The 14,401-nt window shown below is 45.1% G+C and overlaps 1 protein-coding gene across 5 annotated transcripts in view; it reads right to left on the reverse strand.

Moving 5' to 3' along the window:
• PLD1 (phospholipase D1) overlaps positions 1 to 14,401 on the reverse strand; it is a 241,689-nt gene that overhangs the window by 117,988 nt on the left and 109,300 nt on the right. For 3 of the 5 annotated variants that reach the window (XM_033958771.1, XM_033958772.1, XM_033958770.1), the window contains exons 3-4: positions 13,538 to 13,662; positions 10,074 to 10,219 (exon numbers count right to left, since the gene is read on the reverse strand). In XM_033958771.1, coding sequence (XP_033814662.1) covers positions 10,074 to 10,219; positions 13,538 to 13,662 — 271 coding nt within the window. Of the gene's footprint in view, positions 1 to 6,269; positions 7,019 to 10,073; positions 10,220 to 13,537; positions 13,663 to 14,401 lie in introns of those variants that run through there. The other 2 variants (XM_033958773.1, XM_033958774.1) reach the window with 2 other exon arrangements.

Consider the following 14,401-nt stretch of genomic DNA (forward strand, 5'->3'; position numbering starts at 1 on the left):
GTGACGCTCTTCCAGTCCGAGTATTGTCCATTTACCCCCACTCTCTGTTTCCTATGCTCCAGCCAGTTTTTAATCCACGTGAGTATTTCACCCTCAATTCCATGGCTTGCAATTTTCTGAAGTAGCCGTTCATGCGGAACCTTGTCGAACGCCTTCTGAAAATCCAGATATACAATGTCGACCGGATCGCCCTTGTCTATCTGTCTGTTTACTCCCTCAAAGAAGTGCAGCAAGTTCGTCAAACACGATCTGCCTTTGCTAAAACCGGGCAACTAAACGTTTCACTCTTAGTTTCGTCAGGGGCTATGCCTCCTTTAATACAAACACCATCATTTTTAATTAGGAAAATCCTTACTCTGAGCTAAAGACGCCGCTATTCCTAGCACCGCCTGTGTCTAAGAATACCAGCATCTTTAGATCAAAGTAAGGGCTTTCCTAATTAAAAATGATGGTGTTTGTATTAAAGGAGGCATAGCCCCTGACGAAACTAAGAGTGAAACGGTTGGGCAGCCGTCGGGCATAAAAATAAGTGCCTTTCCTTTACAGCATTCATTAGCACTTTACAGCACTTCATGCACTTTATAATTTAAGCAGAGGCTGATGAAAATTAATTTATATAAAAGAATTTGTTGCACATGCGACTTGCTAAGACCAATGATGAAAACACCACCCCAGTAAGGGCACGAATAGAAATAAAAAGTAGTGCCTTGGGTGTTTGAGGTCTAACAAAAAATCCACTTAATATAGTTTTGTCCTCAGTATTTGGCATTTATATTTATTGGACATTTCTTTAAGTTTCCTTATTTAGTAGATCTTTTGACATAATAACACATCTGACAGAATATTTGTGACCCCTGAAGCAGATGGTTATTGCCGTAACATGGCCCCATGTTGGGTCTTTTCATCCGTCAGTGCTTTGCCAATAAAAATAGTTATGTGCAGGAAAGATCTTGGTCCACTTTTGTGTATCTCTTTCAGAACCATTAATGACTAAAATATCAACAGGATTGGTATGGCAACATAAATATTTAAATCTGCTGGCGCATAAATGTGTATGAGCTGAAATGCCAATTTATGGGGTCCTTTTACTGGACGCATTAGCATTTAGCACACACTAAAACGGCCAGCGGACCTTAGTAAAAGGACCCCTAGGTGAGGGGCCACCGAAAAGTTCTCAGCCCAACCAACAAAGTTGGGGCAGTCTCCATCGAGGGTTATACGCTTATTCCAGTGATTTTCTACTTTTTTCATTCCGTATTTTTCCGATGGAACAAAGAAAGGGGGAAATCACTAGACTAAGGGAGAAATTCTAGAAATGGCACCCTATCAGCGCCTTAAGTTTATACACAAACACTGTTTAAAATGGCAAAAAAAAAAAAAGCACCATTAAACCATCTACTGGCATTTAAATATGTGCCGGAATTATGCATACTGTAGCCCACTGTAGCCCAGACCAGGGCTCAACAGCACTCCAAGTGGCAACGCAAAAATAGAACACCAGCGTGTGACCCGAGATGGAGTCACCCTGCAGGACTGAACTGTTCTTAGACAGGAACCAAAATCAAATGCACCACAATTAAAGTTCATAGGCAAATAATTCAACTTTACTCATTCTTTCATGAGGGTAGGAAGTTCATTATTACAGCTGCAGAATTGTCAGAATTCTCAAACAGCATCAAAACAAAAATGCCAAAAGGCTTGAACAATAAACAGCACCAAAATAAAGTCCAAACTTTCTGTGAGCACTAATTTTAGTCCCAGCCGCACCTGAGGTTCCAGCTTTCCTCAGAGCTAGCTCTGCCTGCTTCCCAGCAGATAGTTGCCCAAACACAAATAAAGGTCAGGGCACTTGTTCTCCAAACTATAGTGCTCAAAGTTAAAGCCTCTGGCAGTCTAAAATATCACTGCCAGGTAAAGGAGAGTGCCATAGGTTTTGCAAGTCAAAAGCACAACAAATTGCTTCCAAAAATTCCCTCCCTGGGTGATAGCAAAACCTCTCCCCACAATGACACTCTTTAGCTTTGCAAAAACATAAAAAAAAACACAGCCAGCAAACAGTTACTTGGAAAAAACAAACAAACTCACTGTTTGCAGCTTGAGGCCCAGTCCACCTGCATGGCTTCAGTAACCTCAGGAGCAAACTCTGCCAAACCTTCTTCAAATTCCATGTCCTGTTCTTCTGGAAAATTGAATTCCTCAGCCTGGCCAGCCTCTATCACCTCCATAGGAATAGGCTTGTTGCACCTGCTTGGCTCCCTTGGCTCTCTAGGGAGAAAGGGCTTAAAGGTTCTCCCTAGCTGGCTTCCTTTCCTGTTCTCTGCACCAGGTTTAAATATCTTGGGGCGACGCCCTGCAGTGTCAGCCCTGGCAGTGTTCCAAGGGCCTCTTGAGCTCCCCCGGTGGTCAATGTAATTATCAAGCTCAGAAGCTACCTGTCCCTTCCCAATTCCTCTCCGGGATTTCTTTTCTCCTCCATTTTCTTTTGTCCTAACTGGGACCTGGGCAGGGAGAATACCTGGCTGGTCACATACCCCCTCCCTTAAACCTTGCTTATCCCTATAAGCATGGGGTTGGACAGTGTTTTCTGGGATCCGGGAAAGAATGTCAACATTAGTATTTAACTTGCCCGGTCGGTGTACCACTGTGAAACGGAAGGTTTGCAGTGCAAGATACCACCGAGTGAGCCGTGCATTATTGTTCCTCATCGTGCTCAACCATTTTAATGCAGCATGATCAGTAACAAGAGTAAACGCACGCTCTTCCAGGTAGTGTACAAGCGTCTCCATCGCCCACTTAACTGCCAAACATTCTAACTCTACTACTGCATAGTTTCTTTCATTAGGATGTAATTTTCTACTTAAATACAGGACGGGGTGTTCAAGTCCCTGTTCCTCCTGACTAAGGATGGCTCCTAATCCACACCCGGAAGCATCTGTCTGTAGAGTGAATGGTTTATTAAAATCCACAGCAGTCAAGACAGGTTGCTTACAAAGACTCCCCTTCAAGTCCTGAAAAGCCTCCATACTGCTAGACCCCCAGGGTAATTTGTCGGGACCCTCCTTTTTTAACATATTGGTTAACGGAGTAGCTCTGGTAGCAAAATCCGGGATAAACCTCCTATAGTATCCAAGAAGACCCAGAAATCCCCGCAACTGTTTCTTTGAAGTAGGACGTGGATAGTCCTGGATACACTGGACCTTATCCACCAGGGGCCTAATTTTCCCTCGCCCTACTGTGTATCCTAAGTATTTTACTTCATGTTGCCCCAGAAAACATTTCTTTGGATTTATAGTAAATCCCGCCCTCCTGAGAGATTCCAGTACTGCTGTAACATGCTCTAGGTGTTGGGCCCACGACGCAGAATAAATGACAATATCATCTAGGTAGGCCTCTGCGTAGGCCTGGTGTCCCCTTAGGACCTCGTTAACTGCGCGTTGACAAGTCGCAGCAGCCCCGTGAAGTCCGAAAGGCATACGGGTAAATTGATAGAGTCCATAGGGGGTACTAAATGCTGTTTTGGGCTTGGCAGCAGCTGTTAGAGGAATCTGCCAGTACCCTTTGGTAAGGTCAATGGTAGACAAATACCGCGCCTGACCAAGACGGTCCAACAGCTCATCCACCCTCGGCATAGGAAACGCATCAAATTGCGAAACCTCATTGACCTGACGAAAATCAATGCAAAAACGGGGGGACCCATCTGCCTTTGGGACAATCACAATTGGGCTGCACCAGGGACTCAGCGAGGGTTCGATGACTCCCAATGCCAACATTTCCTGAACTAAACCATTAACCAATTTCTTTTTTTCTTCGGACAATCGGTAAGGTCGGACCCTCACTATCCTACCTGGGGCAGTTATGATGTCGTGGGCGATTCCTTTCGTATGACCCGGAATGTGGGAAAACACATCTGAAAACTTTCCTACTAGAGCCTGCACCTGCTGTGCCTGGGTTACTGAAAGTTCCGGGCCCACATTAACCTTCTCTTCCCGTCCCATGTCGGCTATCTGAGGACCTAAATCATCCTCTTGATATCGTTGGGCAACCAATGCTAACGTTTCCCTGTCTTTCCACTGTTTCAGAAGGTTCACGTGATAGGTCTGGAGATGGTTCTTCTCATCTTTTACTCTATAATTCACCGGACCTAGTTTCTCAACTATTGTGGCTGGCCCTTTCCAATGTGCCAGAAACTTGTGTGGGTCTGAGGGCACCAATATCAACACCCTCTGTCCTACTTCAAACTGGCGGTCTTTAGCCTTCTTATCGTAATATGTTTTCTGTTCATTTTGGGCCCATTCCAAATTTTCCTTACCTAAGTCAGCCAACTGGGCTAGTCTCTGCCTCAATTGGGCTAAATGTGACAACACATTCATTTCGGTCTCCTCTGAGGGATCCCAGCCTTCCTTAACGACGTCCAGGAGTCCTCGGGGTGTGCGCCCATACATCATCTCGAAGGGACTAACCCCTAAAGAATCCTGTACCCTTTCTCTGGCCGCGAACAATACATAGGGAAGGAACAAATCCCAATCTTTCATCTCTCCTTTTAATCCTTTCTTCAACATATGTTTCAGTGATTGGTTAAAGCGCTCAACCAGGCCATTTGCTTGAGGATGGTAAGCGGATGTCCTGATATGCCTAATCCCTAGGTCCCTTAAAAACTCTTCCATCTCCCTAGATAGGAAGTTACTTCCCTGATCGGATAGAACCTCCCGGGGAAAACCCACCATACAAAATAAATTCATCAGCTCCTTCATTAATACTTTAGATGAAGTTTTGCGTAATGGAAAGGCCCAGGGAAATCTTGTAGCCACGTCCATTACTACAAAAATGAAATTATACCCCCGTGGAGTTCTTTCTAAAGGGCCCACTATGTCCATTGCCAACCGCCTAAGGGGCTCGCTCACCACTGGAATAGGGATAAGGGGTGCTCGAGCCGGCTTACTTAAGGTTAGCCGCTGACAGGTGGGGCAGGACTTACAGAACTCTTCTACCTCCTGTCTCAACCCTGGCCAAAAGAACCTGCCCAGGACCTGGGCCTGAGTAGCTTGTATCCCCTTATGCCCGGCTAAAGGAGAGTCGTGAGCCATCTGTAGTATGATCCTGCGAAATCCCTTCGGGACCACTAATTGTTCCCGTTTTTCCCCTGAGGCCTCTGGGCATACTTCCTCCCTAAACAGGAGACCTCTGGTAATCTTAAGCCTTGTTTTACCTGCCTGTAGACCTGTAGCCTGCCGCCAGAGGTCTTGTAACGAAGGGTCGGTTCGCTGCTCACTAGGAAAAGTGGGAAAAGTATCAACTATCTCCCGGGGTAATCCTGGAAATTCCTGCATCTGACCAGCCCTCTTCAATGACTGGGCCCTCTGTTGCTTCTGCCTCCGGTTTTGGGCTCTTGAAGCTCTCGTTCGCTTCTGAGCCGGCCTTTCTACAACCCCTTCCTGAAAGGGAAATATCTTTCCAAGCTCACCTTCTGTTTCTACCATTGGCAGACCCTGTGAGCGAGTGTTAACTAGGCCCTGCTTAGACCCCATGACTTCGCCCAACCCAGGCCAGTCCTGACCCAAAATTAGATCATATGGGGCTCCTGGGACCAAAGCCACAGAAATCTGATACACCCTATCTTGGTATAATACGGAAGTGGACCTCAGAGAATACATCACTTCATCACCATGTATACATTTGATAACCACCCTCTGGGAATGGGAAACTTCTTTCTCTCCAGGGAACACTTTCTTCCAAAATTGCATAGCCATCATTGACTGATCGGCTCCTGTGTCGATAAGGGCTTTTGTCTCCTGTCCACCCACGGAGACCCTAACAGTGAATGCAGCCTGTAGTCCTTGCCCTGGGGTATTGGAATCGGACGCTTCAGAGTTACCTCTGGTGCCCTGGCTGGACAAGTTAATCATTTTACTTTTTCCCTTTTGTATATGTCCCATCCTCCCTTCTCTATAAGCTCTCCTATGTTGGTTTGGGGAACTAAGTCTATGAGGAGAGGTCTGAGGGACTCTATGAGTAGCTTTCCTCACTCTTTTCCTACCAATCTTGGCTGAGAGTGGTTTATATGGTCCTATCTGGGACTGATACATATTTTCGCCTGAGGGTTCAGGAGCATCAAGGTCGGTTCCTATTTCTTCCTCCCCAGCCAAGCAGGGCAACAACCGTTCCATCCTTTGCTCAGGAAACCACCCAACAGGTCCTGCCATCTTCCCAGTAGTTGTGTCTTTGGTTGCTATCGGCCATAAGTTAATAGGTGGAAAATCAGATAGTCCTACCGGATCCGCAACCGACATGCTTGTTAATGATGGTCGTTCCGGGTGTATAGTCCTTTGCTCCAAGAAGTGTCTGAAGAGCTTATTCTGTTGTTGCATGGCTTCCAGCAAGCTACCCTGCTGCTGCTTCATCTCCTCCTGGCTAGCCTGTCGGCGTTCGTCCCGCGCCTTCAAGATGGCCTCCAGGTCCTCACGCTGCTTCCTATGCTCCTCAGCCAGCTCTGCAAACATCTGGGCCTGCTCCATAGCGAAGACCTAGAAAGCAAACAACAAGAAAGAGGGACCCAAGTGTGGCAGTATACAGAGCGTTCCCCTCTCTATAACCTCCCCCAGCCTCCAGTCCTCCCCAACCAGCACTACCTAATCCTCACCAGCTACCCCGGGTACCCTTACCGGAGGCACTGATGAGTCTGCGCCTTTGTGCTGATTGGGTGCACCGCCCGTGCTGTCACCGGTCCGGAGCTGGGTTCGGTCTGGATCCACTGGTCCCTCCGGGTCTTGGGTCGTCCTGGAACTCGGCTCCCTTGACTGGCTCCAAACGATCCTCCCTCAGGACTGGAACACAGCTCCTCCTCGCACCACGACTGGAACAGCTATGCCGCTCCTAGTTGCACTGTCCTCCTTCCGGTTCTGGCCACACAGACTCCTCCCACGGATAGGTCACAGGATCAGTTGCACAGTTCACAGGATCCAATAAACAGTTTAATCACACACCAAAACAGTCCAGCCATGTATTCCAAACACAGCCCCCCCAAAAAAAATAAAGCTCCAGAACAAAACTTTTTTTTTTTTTTTTTTTTTTTTTAATTGCAGTTCCTTGAGTGTCCTGCAGGAGGTGCAATATCCCACTTCTGACACCAAATTATGTAGCCCACTGTAGCCCAGACCAGGGCTCAACAGCACTCCAAGTGGCAACGCAAAAATAGAACACCAGCGTGTGACCCGAGATGGAGTCACCCTGCAGGACTGAACTGTTCTTAGACAGGAACCAAAATCAAATGCACCACAATTAAAGTTCATAGGCAAATAATTCAACTTTACTCATTCTTTCATGAGGGTAGGAAGTTCATTATTACAGCTGCAGAATTGTCAGAATTCTCAAACAGCATCAAAACAAAAATGCCAAAAGGCTTGAACAATAAACAGCACCAAAATAAAGTCCAAACTTTCTGTGAGCACTAATTTTAGTCCCAGCCGCACCTGAGGTTCCAGCTTTCCTCAGAGCTAGCTCTGCCTGCTTCCCAGCAGATAGTTGCCCAAACACAAATAAAGGTCAGGGCACTTGTTCTCCAAACTATAGTGCTCAAAGTTAAAGCCTCTGGCAGTCTAAAATATCACTGCCAGGTAAAGGAGAGTGCCATAGGTTTTGCAAGTCAAAAGCACAACAAATTGCTTCCAAAAATTCCCTCCCTGGGTGATAGCAAAACCTCTCCCCACAATGACACTCTTTAGCTTTGCAAAAACATAAAAAAAAACACAGCCAGCAAACAGTTACTTGGAAAAAACAAACAAACTCACTGTTTGCAGCTTGAGGCCCAGTCCACCTGCATGGCTTCAGTAACCTCAGGAGCAAACTCTGCCAAACCTTCTTCAAATTCCATGTCCTGTTCTTCTGGAAAATTGAATTCCTCAGCCTGGCCAGCCTCTATCACCTCCATAGGAATAGGCTTGTTGCACCTGCTTGGCTCCCTTGGCTCTCTAGGGAGAAAGGGCTTAAAGGTTCTCCCTAGCTGGCTTCCTTTCCTGTTCTCTGCACCAGGTTTAAATATCTTGGGGCGACGCCCTGCAGTGTCAGCCCTGGCAGTGTTCCAAGGGCCTCTTGAGCTCCCCCGGTGGTCAATGTAATTATCAAGCTCAGAAGCTACCTGTCCCTTCCCAATTCCTCTCCGGGATTTCTTTTCTCCTCCATTTTCTTTTGTCCTAACTGGGACCTGGGCAGGGAGAATACCTGGCTGGTCACAATACGTAGGTGCTTTAGGCCACCTAAAGCCACTATGGGCGCGGCTAACACCAGAAGTGGCATTAGGTTGCCTAAATTGCCGACGAAGGCTTGATTCAAGACAAAGATATGTGTCAGAAATGTAGGCCCGGAGAAGACTGGCCTACATTTAGGGCGACTATATTTCGCTGAGGTGCAATTCTCTATAGGGCGCAGTCATGCGACTGACACACGATTGGCGGCCGCTGATATTGGCGCCATATAGAGAATCTGGGCCTAAATGTACAGCCCTTGATGCAGGCTGCCCCAACTTTGTTGGTGGACTGAGAGCTTTCCAGCGGCCCCTTGTATATGTATGTCACGGAACGTACCAGTAAATGTCTCTATCAGTCATTTTTGGAGCATAAATGTTTATTTTTCTCATGGTTGTCACAGAGTCCTATATAAATTGCCAGTTTCACATTTGGTGTGGGGGGGGGAGGCAACAACCACTGGGGGATTAAGGAGGTGACCTTCCTCAGGCTCAATCGTCCCTTCCTCCATTCCTCCTATGTTCCCCTCACTGCCTTCCAGCCTATGTTCTCCTCACTGCCTTCCAGCCTTTATCCTTTCCCCCCCTTAAGCCTGCCCGCCTGCTAGATTTAATTACCTCCCGCTGCTGCCGCTGTTAAGACACATCGCCGAAGGGTGAGTGCTCCAGGTGGGATGAAGCAGCAGCGGTGGGGGGACACCTGGCTCAGTAGCGGATTGAACTCCAGTCAGTGCGGCACCACAAGCCATGGCCTCGCTGTAGCCCGAGAGTGAGGGACGAGCGAGGAGCCAGCAGCACTTCACTTCCTCCGAACAGAACGAATTGCTGGGAAGGGCCAGGCGGGTGCAGCGATTGCACACCGCCGGCCCAGAAGCCTTACCCCCGACGTCAAGTCTGACGTGGGAGAGAAGGTCCCAGATCTTCTCTCCGATGTCAGAATTGACATCGGGGGGAAGGCTTCTGAGCCAGCAGTGTGCAATCTCTGCACCTGCCAGGCCTTTCTCTTCCTCTACTTGCGGCAGCGAGCGAGCGACGAGTAGCAGCGGCAGCGGGCGAGAAACCCTGATCTAAATAAGATAACAGGAGAGAGGGGGTTTGGGAATTCACTCCATAGGACGCACCCTTTTTCCACCCACTTTTTGGTGGAAAAAAGTGCATCTTATGGAGCAAAATATACGGTATATTGGATTCTTTTTATATTCTTTTATGTATGAAAAATGATTTTATATACCGTTATTTGTGATCCACCTCGAATTCTCTGGGCTAAGCAGAATACAAGTACTTAATTAAGCTAGATTAAATTGGTATAAATCCCACCTACTGAACAAATCACTTCTCACTTTCAGGTTTTCACCTTGCTGACAGACACTCCCTTCTGATGTCTAAAGGGCTGCCATCTTTGGCAAGCTTCTAGTCAAAACTCAAACATCCGTCTAATAATACTCTATTTGGTTCATCAATTTTCTGCATACAAAAAAGTACAAGCAAAATCAATTTAATACGCCTTAACCCAAGAGCTAAAGAGTAAAAACAGAAACAAACCCCCCAAAAAGTTTGAAACTGGCAAAAAAAAAAAAAAAAAAAAATCAGAAAATGAACTCAAAATTTTTCCGTGTACATCCCTACAGGAAACAGGACTTTCCTAATACTAGAATGCTCCAACTGTCCTATTTTTGGTTCAAGATCAACCACTCCCTCCTGCATGCTGATTATGTTGTGGAAACTTGCCGTGAAGCGTTCCGAGCAAGGCATCCTCTAAAAATTGCAAGTGAATAGAAAAAGAGTATTAACAAAAATTATACAAAATGATTACTTCCTCAATGAGTGAAGCTGTTACCTCCGTATAGGAATAGGGATGCGGATGAAAGCTTTGTATCTAAGAAGTTCTCGGTGTAGCTCCTCGAAGTGCTTGAATTTCCGTTTTACTTGCCACGTAAATTCTCCGTGAGTCAATTCGATAGTGTAAATATTTGGGCTCGGTACCTGTAGCGGGAAAAAAAAGGCACAAAGAGATTTCATCTAGCACAATTTCTCTAGTGGAATTCCATAATGATGGAGCAGTTAACAAAAAGATAGATGTACGCATTGTATTAATGTAATTTAAAGACGGGATGGATAATAAGGTCTGTGGGGAGGATCTAAGTGATCTTTAGGGAATATAGGAGAAGGAAGGAATGATTAGGGACACTACGGCGTTAGGAACTTATTACTTCAGATGTCCTGAAACAGTAGTTCTCAAACCTGACCTGGAAGACCACCTACCAGTCAGGTTTTCAGGATATCCCTATTAAATATGCATCTCTCGTCATGTAAAGAAGCTAGGGCTGAAGTTAGGACCCAAAGTGGTGAACTGGTTCAGAAACTGGCTGTCGGACATACGCCAGAGGGTGGTGGTTAATGGAAGTCGCTCGAAGGAAGGAAAGGTGACTAGTGGAATCCCTCAGGGTTCGGTGCTGGGGCCAATCCTGTTCAATATGTTTGTGAGTGACATTGCTGAAGGGTTAGAAGGAAAAGTGTGCCTTTTTGCAGATGATACCAAGATTTGTAACAGAGTAGACACCGAAGAGGGAGTGGAAAATATGAAAAAGGATCTGCAAAAGTTAGAGGAATGGTCTAATGCCTGACAACTAAAATTCAATGCAAAGAAATGCAGTGTAATGCATTTGAGGATTAATAATAGGAAGGAACTGTATATGCTGGGAGGAGAGAAGCTGATATGCACGGACGGGGAGAGGGACCTTGGGGTTATAGTGTCCGAAGATCTAAAGGCGAAAAAACAGTGTGACAAGGCAGTGGCTGCTGCCAGAAGAATGCTGGGCTGTATAAAGAGAGGCGTAGTCAGTAGAAGGAAGAAGGTGTTGATGCCCCTGTACAGGTCATTGGTGAGGCCTCACTTGGAGTATTGTGTTCAGTTTTGGAGACCGTATCTGGCGAAAGACGTAAGAAGACTTGAGGCGGTCCAGAGGAGGGCGACGAAAATGATAGGAGGCTTGCGCCAGAAGACGTATGAGAAGAGACTGGAAGCCCTGAATATGTATACCCTAGAGAAAAGGAGAGACAGGGGAGATATGATTCAGACGTTCAAATACTTGAAGGGTATTAACGTAGAACAAAATCTTTTCCAGAGAAAGGAAAATGGTAAAACCAGAGGACATAATTTGAGGTTGAGGGGTGGTAGATTCAGGGGCAATGTTAGGAAATTCTACTTTACGGAGAGGGTGGTGGATGCCTGGAATGCGCTCCCGAGAGAGGTGGTGGAGAGTAAAACTGTGACTGAGTTCAAAGAAGCGTGGGATGAACACAGAAGATTTAGAATCGGAAAATAATATTAAAGATTGAACTAGGCCAGTTACTGGGCAGACTTGTACGGTCTGCGTCTGTGTATGGCCGTTTGGTGGAGGATGGGCAGGGGAGGGCTTCAATGGCTGGGAGGGTGTAGATGGGCTGGAGTAAGTCTTAACAGAGATTTCGGCAGTTGGAACCCAAGCACAGTACAGGGTAAAGCTTTGGATTCTTGTCCAGAAATAGTTAAGAAGAAGAAAAAAAAAAAATTTAAATTGAATCAGGTTGGGCAGACTGGATGGACCATTCGGGTCTTTATCTGCCGTCATCTACTATGTTACTATATGTTATATTTCAAATAAAACTTTAGTTCAATATATGCACAAATTTGTCAATATCAGTTCTCATATAAATCAATAATACATACATTGATTGACAGCCCCCACATTTACACAATTTGAAATGTCTCTATACAACGCTAGAAGCCTAAAAAATAAAATAGGAGAGTTAGACTATACACTTCCCCCTCCGTATTCGTGGTTTTTCCAATCAAAAGCACCGCCCCAAAAACTCATAACAACTTTTTTTTTAGGTACATCAGAAGCAGAAAACCTGTGAGGGAATCACTGGGACCGTTGGATGATCAAGGAGCAAAAGGGGCGCTCAGGGAGGATAAGGCCATAGCAGAGAGAAGATGTAAAAGATCTACCTGAACCAGAAATTGTTTTCAAGGGTGATGATGTGGAGGAACTGAAAGAAATCTCGGTGATTCGACAAGTTAAAAAGTGATAAATTGTCTGAACAGGATGATATACATCCCAGGGTACTGATCTGCTGTTGGTGGACTATAACCTGTCGCTAAAATCGACTATAGAACCTGAAGATAGGAGGGTGGCCAATGTTACGCCAATTTTTAAAAAGGATTCCAGGGGAGATCCAGGAAATTACAGACCAGTAAGCCTGACTTCAGTGCCGGGCAAAATGGTGGTAACATAAAAAATAAAATGGTGGAACACATAGTCAAACATGATTTAATGAGAGAGAGTCAGCATGGGTTCAGTCGAGCGAAATCTTGCCTCACCAAATTTGCTTGACTTCTTTGAAGGTGTGAATAAACATGTGGATAAAGGTGAGCCGGCTGATGTAGTGTATCTAGATTTTCAGAAAGCTTTTGATAAAGTTCCTCATGAGAGGCTCCTGAGAAAATTAGAGTCATGGGATAGGTGGCAAAGTTCAGTTGTGGATTAGGAATTGGTTATTGGATAGAAAACAGAGGGTAGGGTTAAATGGTCGTTTTTCTCAATGGTGGAGAGTAAACAGTGGAGTGCCACAGGGGTCTGTACTGGGACCGGTGCTATTTAACTTATTTATAAATGACCTGGAAATTGGAATGACAAGTGGGGTGATTAAATCTGCAGGTGACACCAAAGTGTTCAAAGTTGATAAAACGCATGCAGATTGTGAAAAATTGCAGGCAGACTTTAGGAAATTAGAAGACTGGGCATCCAAGTCGCAGATAAAATTTAATGTGGACAACTGCAAAAAAGTGATGCACATTGGGAAGAATAACCCGAATCACAGTTAACGGATGCTAGGGTCCACCTTGGGGGTTAGTGCCCAAGAAAAGAATCCGAGTATCATCTTAGACAATACGATGAAACCTTCTGCCCAATGTGCGGTGGCGGCCTAGTGCATGCTGGGACCTGTAGATCCACATTTGATTAGCATCTCCTGCTGCCCGGGGTATAATATTTGCATAGCTGCCCAACACCGACTTTCAACTCATCTTCTGTTTATAAACATATTGGTTTGGACAGGATACAATCACAATGGACACAGTTCTACAAAACTCTTGGTCTCTATAAAGTGTTTTAATATCAAGCAGTGTATGAACTGCAGCATTTTCTTAGGCTGCAAAAGAGAAACCGAGGGATCATTTTTCAGTTCTATATAAAGTGAATTATGGACTTTTAACGCAACATTTTGCTACTCCTATTAATCTAGGATGGAAGTTCTGACCTTTGATGTTGAAGTGAAGCGTTCAACTTCCAGAACCCGCACTTTAATTGGACATCCAGTTAGATAGGTTCGAATGTTGGGCTCTTTAAATCCTTGCGTATCGTAAATGGCGGAGAATGGTATAACTGTGCCCAATGAAAACATAAAAACAGAACACAGAGATTTAACTTACTTCAAATTAGAGTTGAAAAAAAAAAAAAGATTTAATACTCTCTAATATTCTTATATTTACCAAACGTTATCTAAAACCCCATAATTCACCCTATTCCTATCTCCTAAAGACTTCTACTTCCCGTTGGTAACTCTTTTACCCGACATTCTTATTACCTTAAAAAAATTTTAAGTCATCGCTTATTTTATTCCTTCAAATGTTGAATGTAATTCTTGTTTTAGTTTGGATGGAATCCGCCTTGAACCGCAAATTAATGGCGGAATAGAAATCACTAATGTAATGTAATGTAATTTATTCACAATGTAGTGAGTTATCTGGCTGCTGAAAAGAGCCGTCCAGTTCTAGTCTTTAAAAAAATGATGTGATTATAAAAACATTGTACAGCTAGCATCCAAAATAAAAGGCTACACACATCACAGTACAAGATAGTGCGAAATCTGCGGCAGCATTTTATAGCGGTAAGAAAGAACATACCCAGGGTGTTGACAAAAATTATAAGCAAAAAAATTGCGTACAGAACTACAGAGCACTGCCTTATGCGCCTAATTTGGGTGCTGTTATTTACACCAGGGTTTAGGCAGGCTTAAGTCCAGTGCCAAAAGTTAGGCCCAGGAACTCTGCTAAACACTTTCCTATAGCGCGTGCCCTTAGGGCCTGATTCTAAAAACGGCATCCTGATTGCAGGTGGCAGG

Source organism: Geotrypetes seraphini, chromosome 9 (genome assembly GCF_902459505.1).
Source record: "Geotrypetes seraphini chromosome 9, aGeoSer1.1, whole genome shotgun sequence".
Classification (NCBI taxonomy): Eukaryota; Metazoa; Chordata; class Amphibia; order Gymnophiona; family Dermophiidae; genus Geotrypetes; species Geotrypetes seraphini.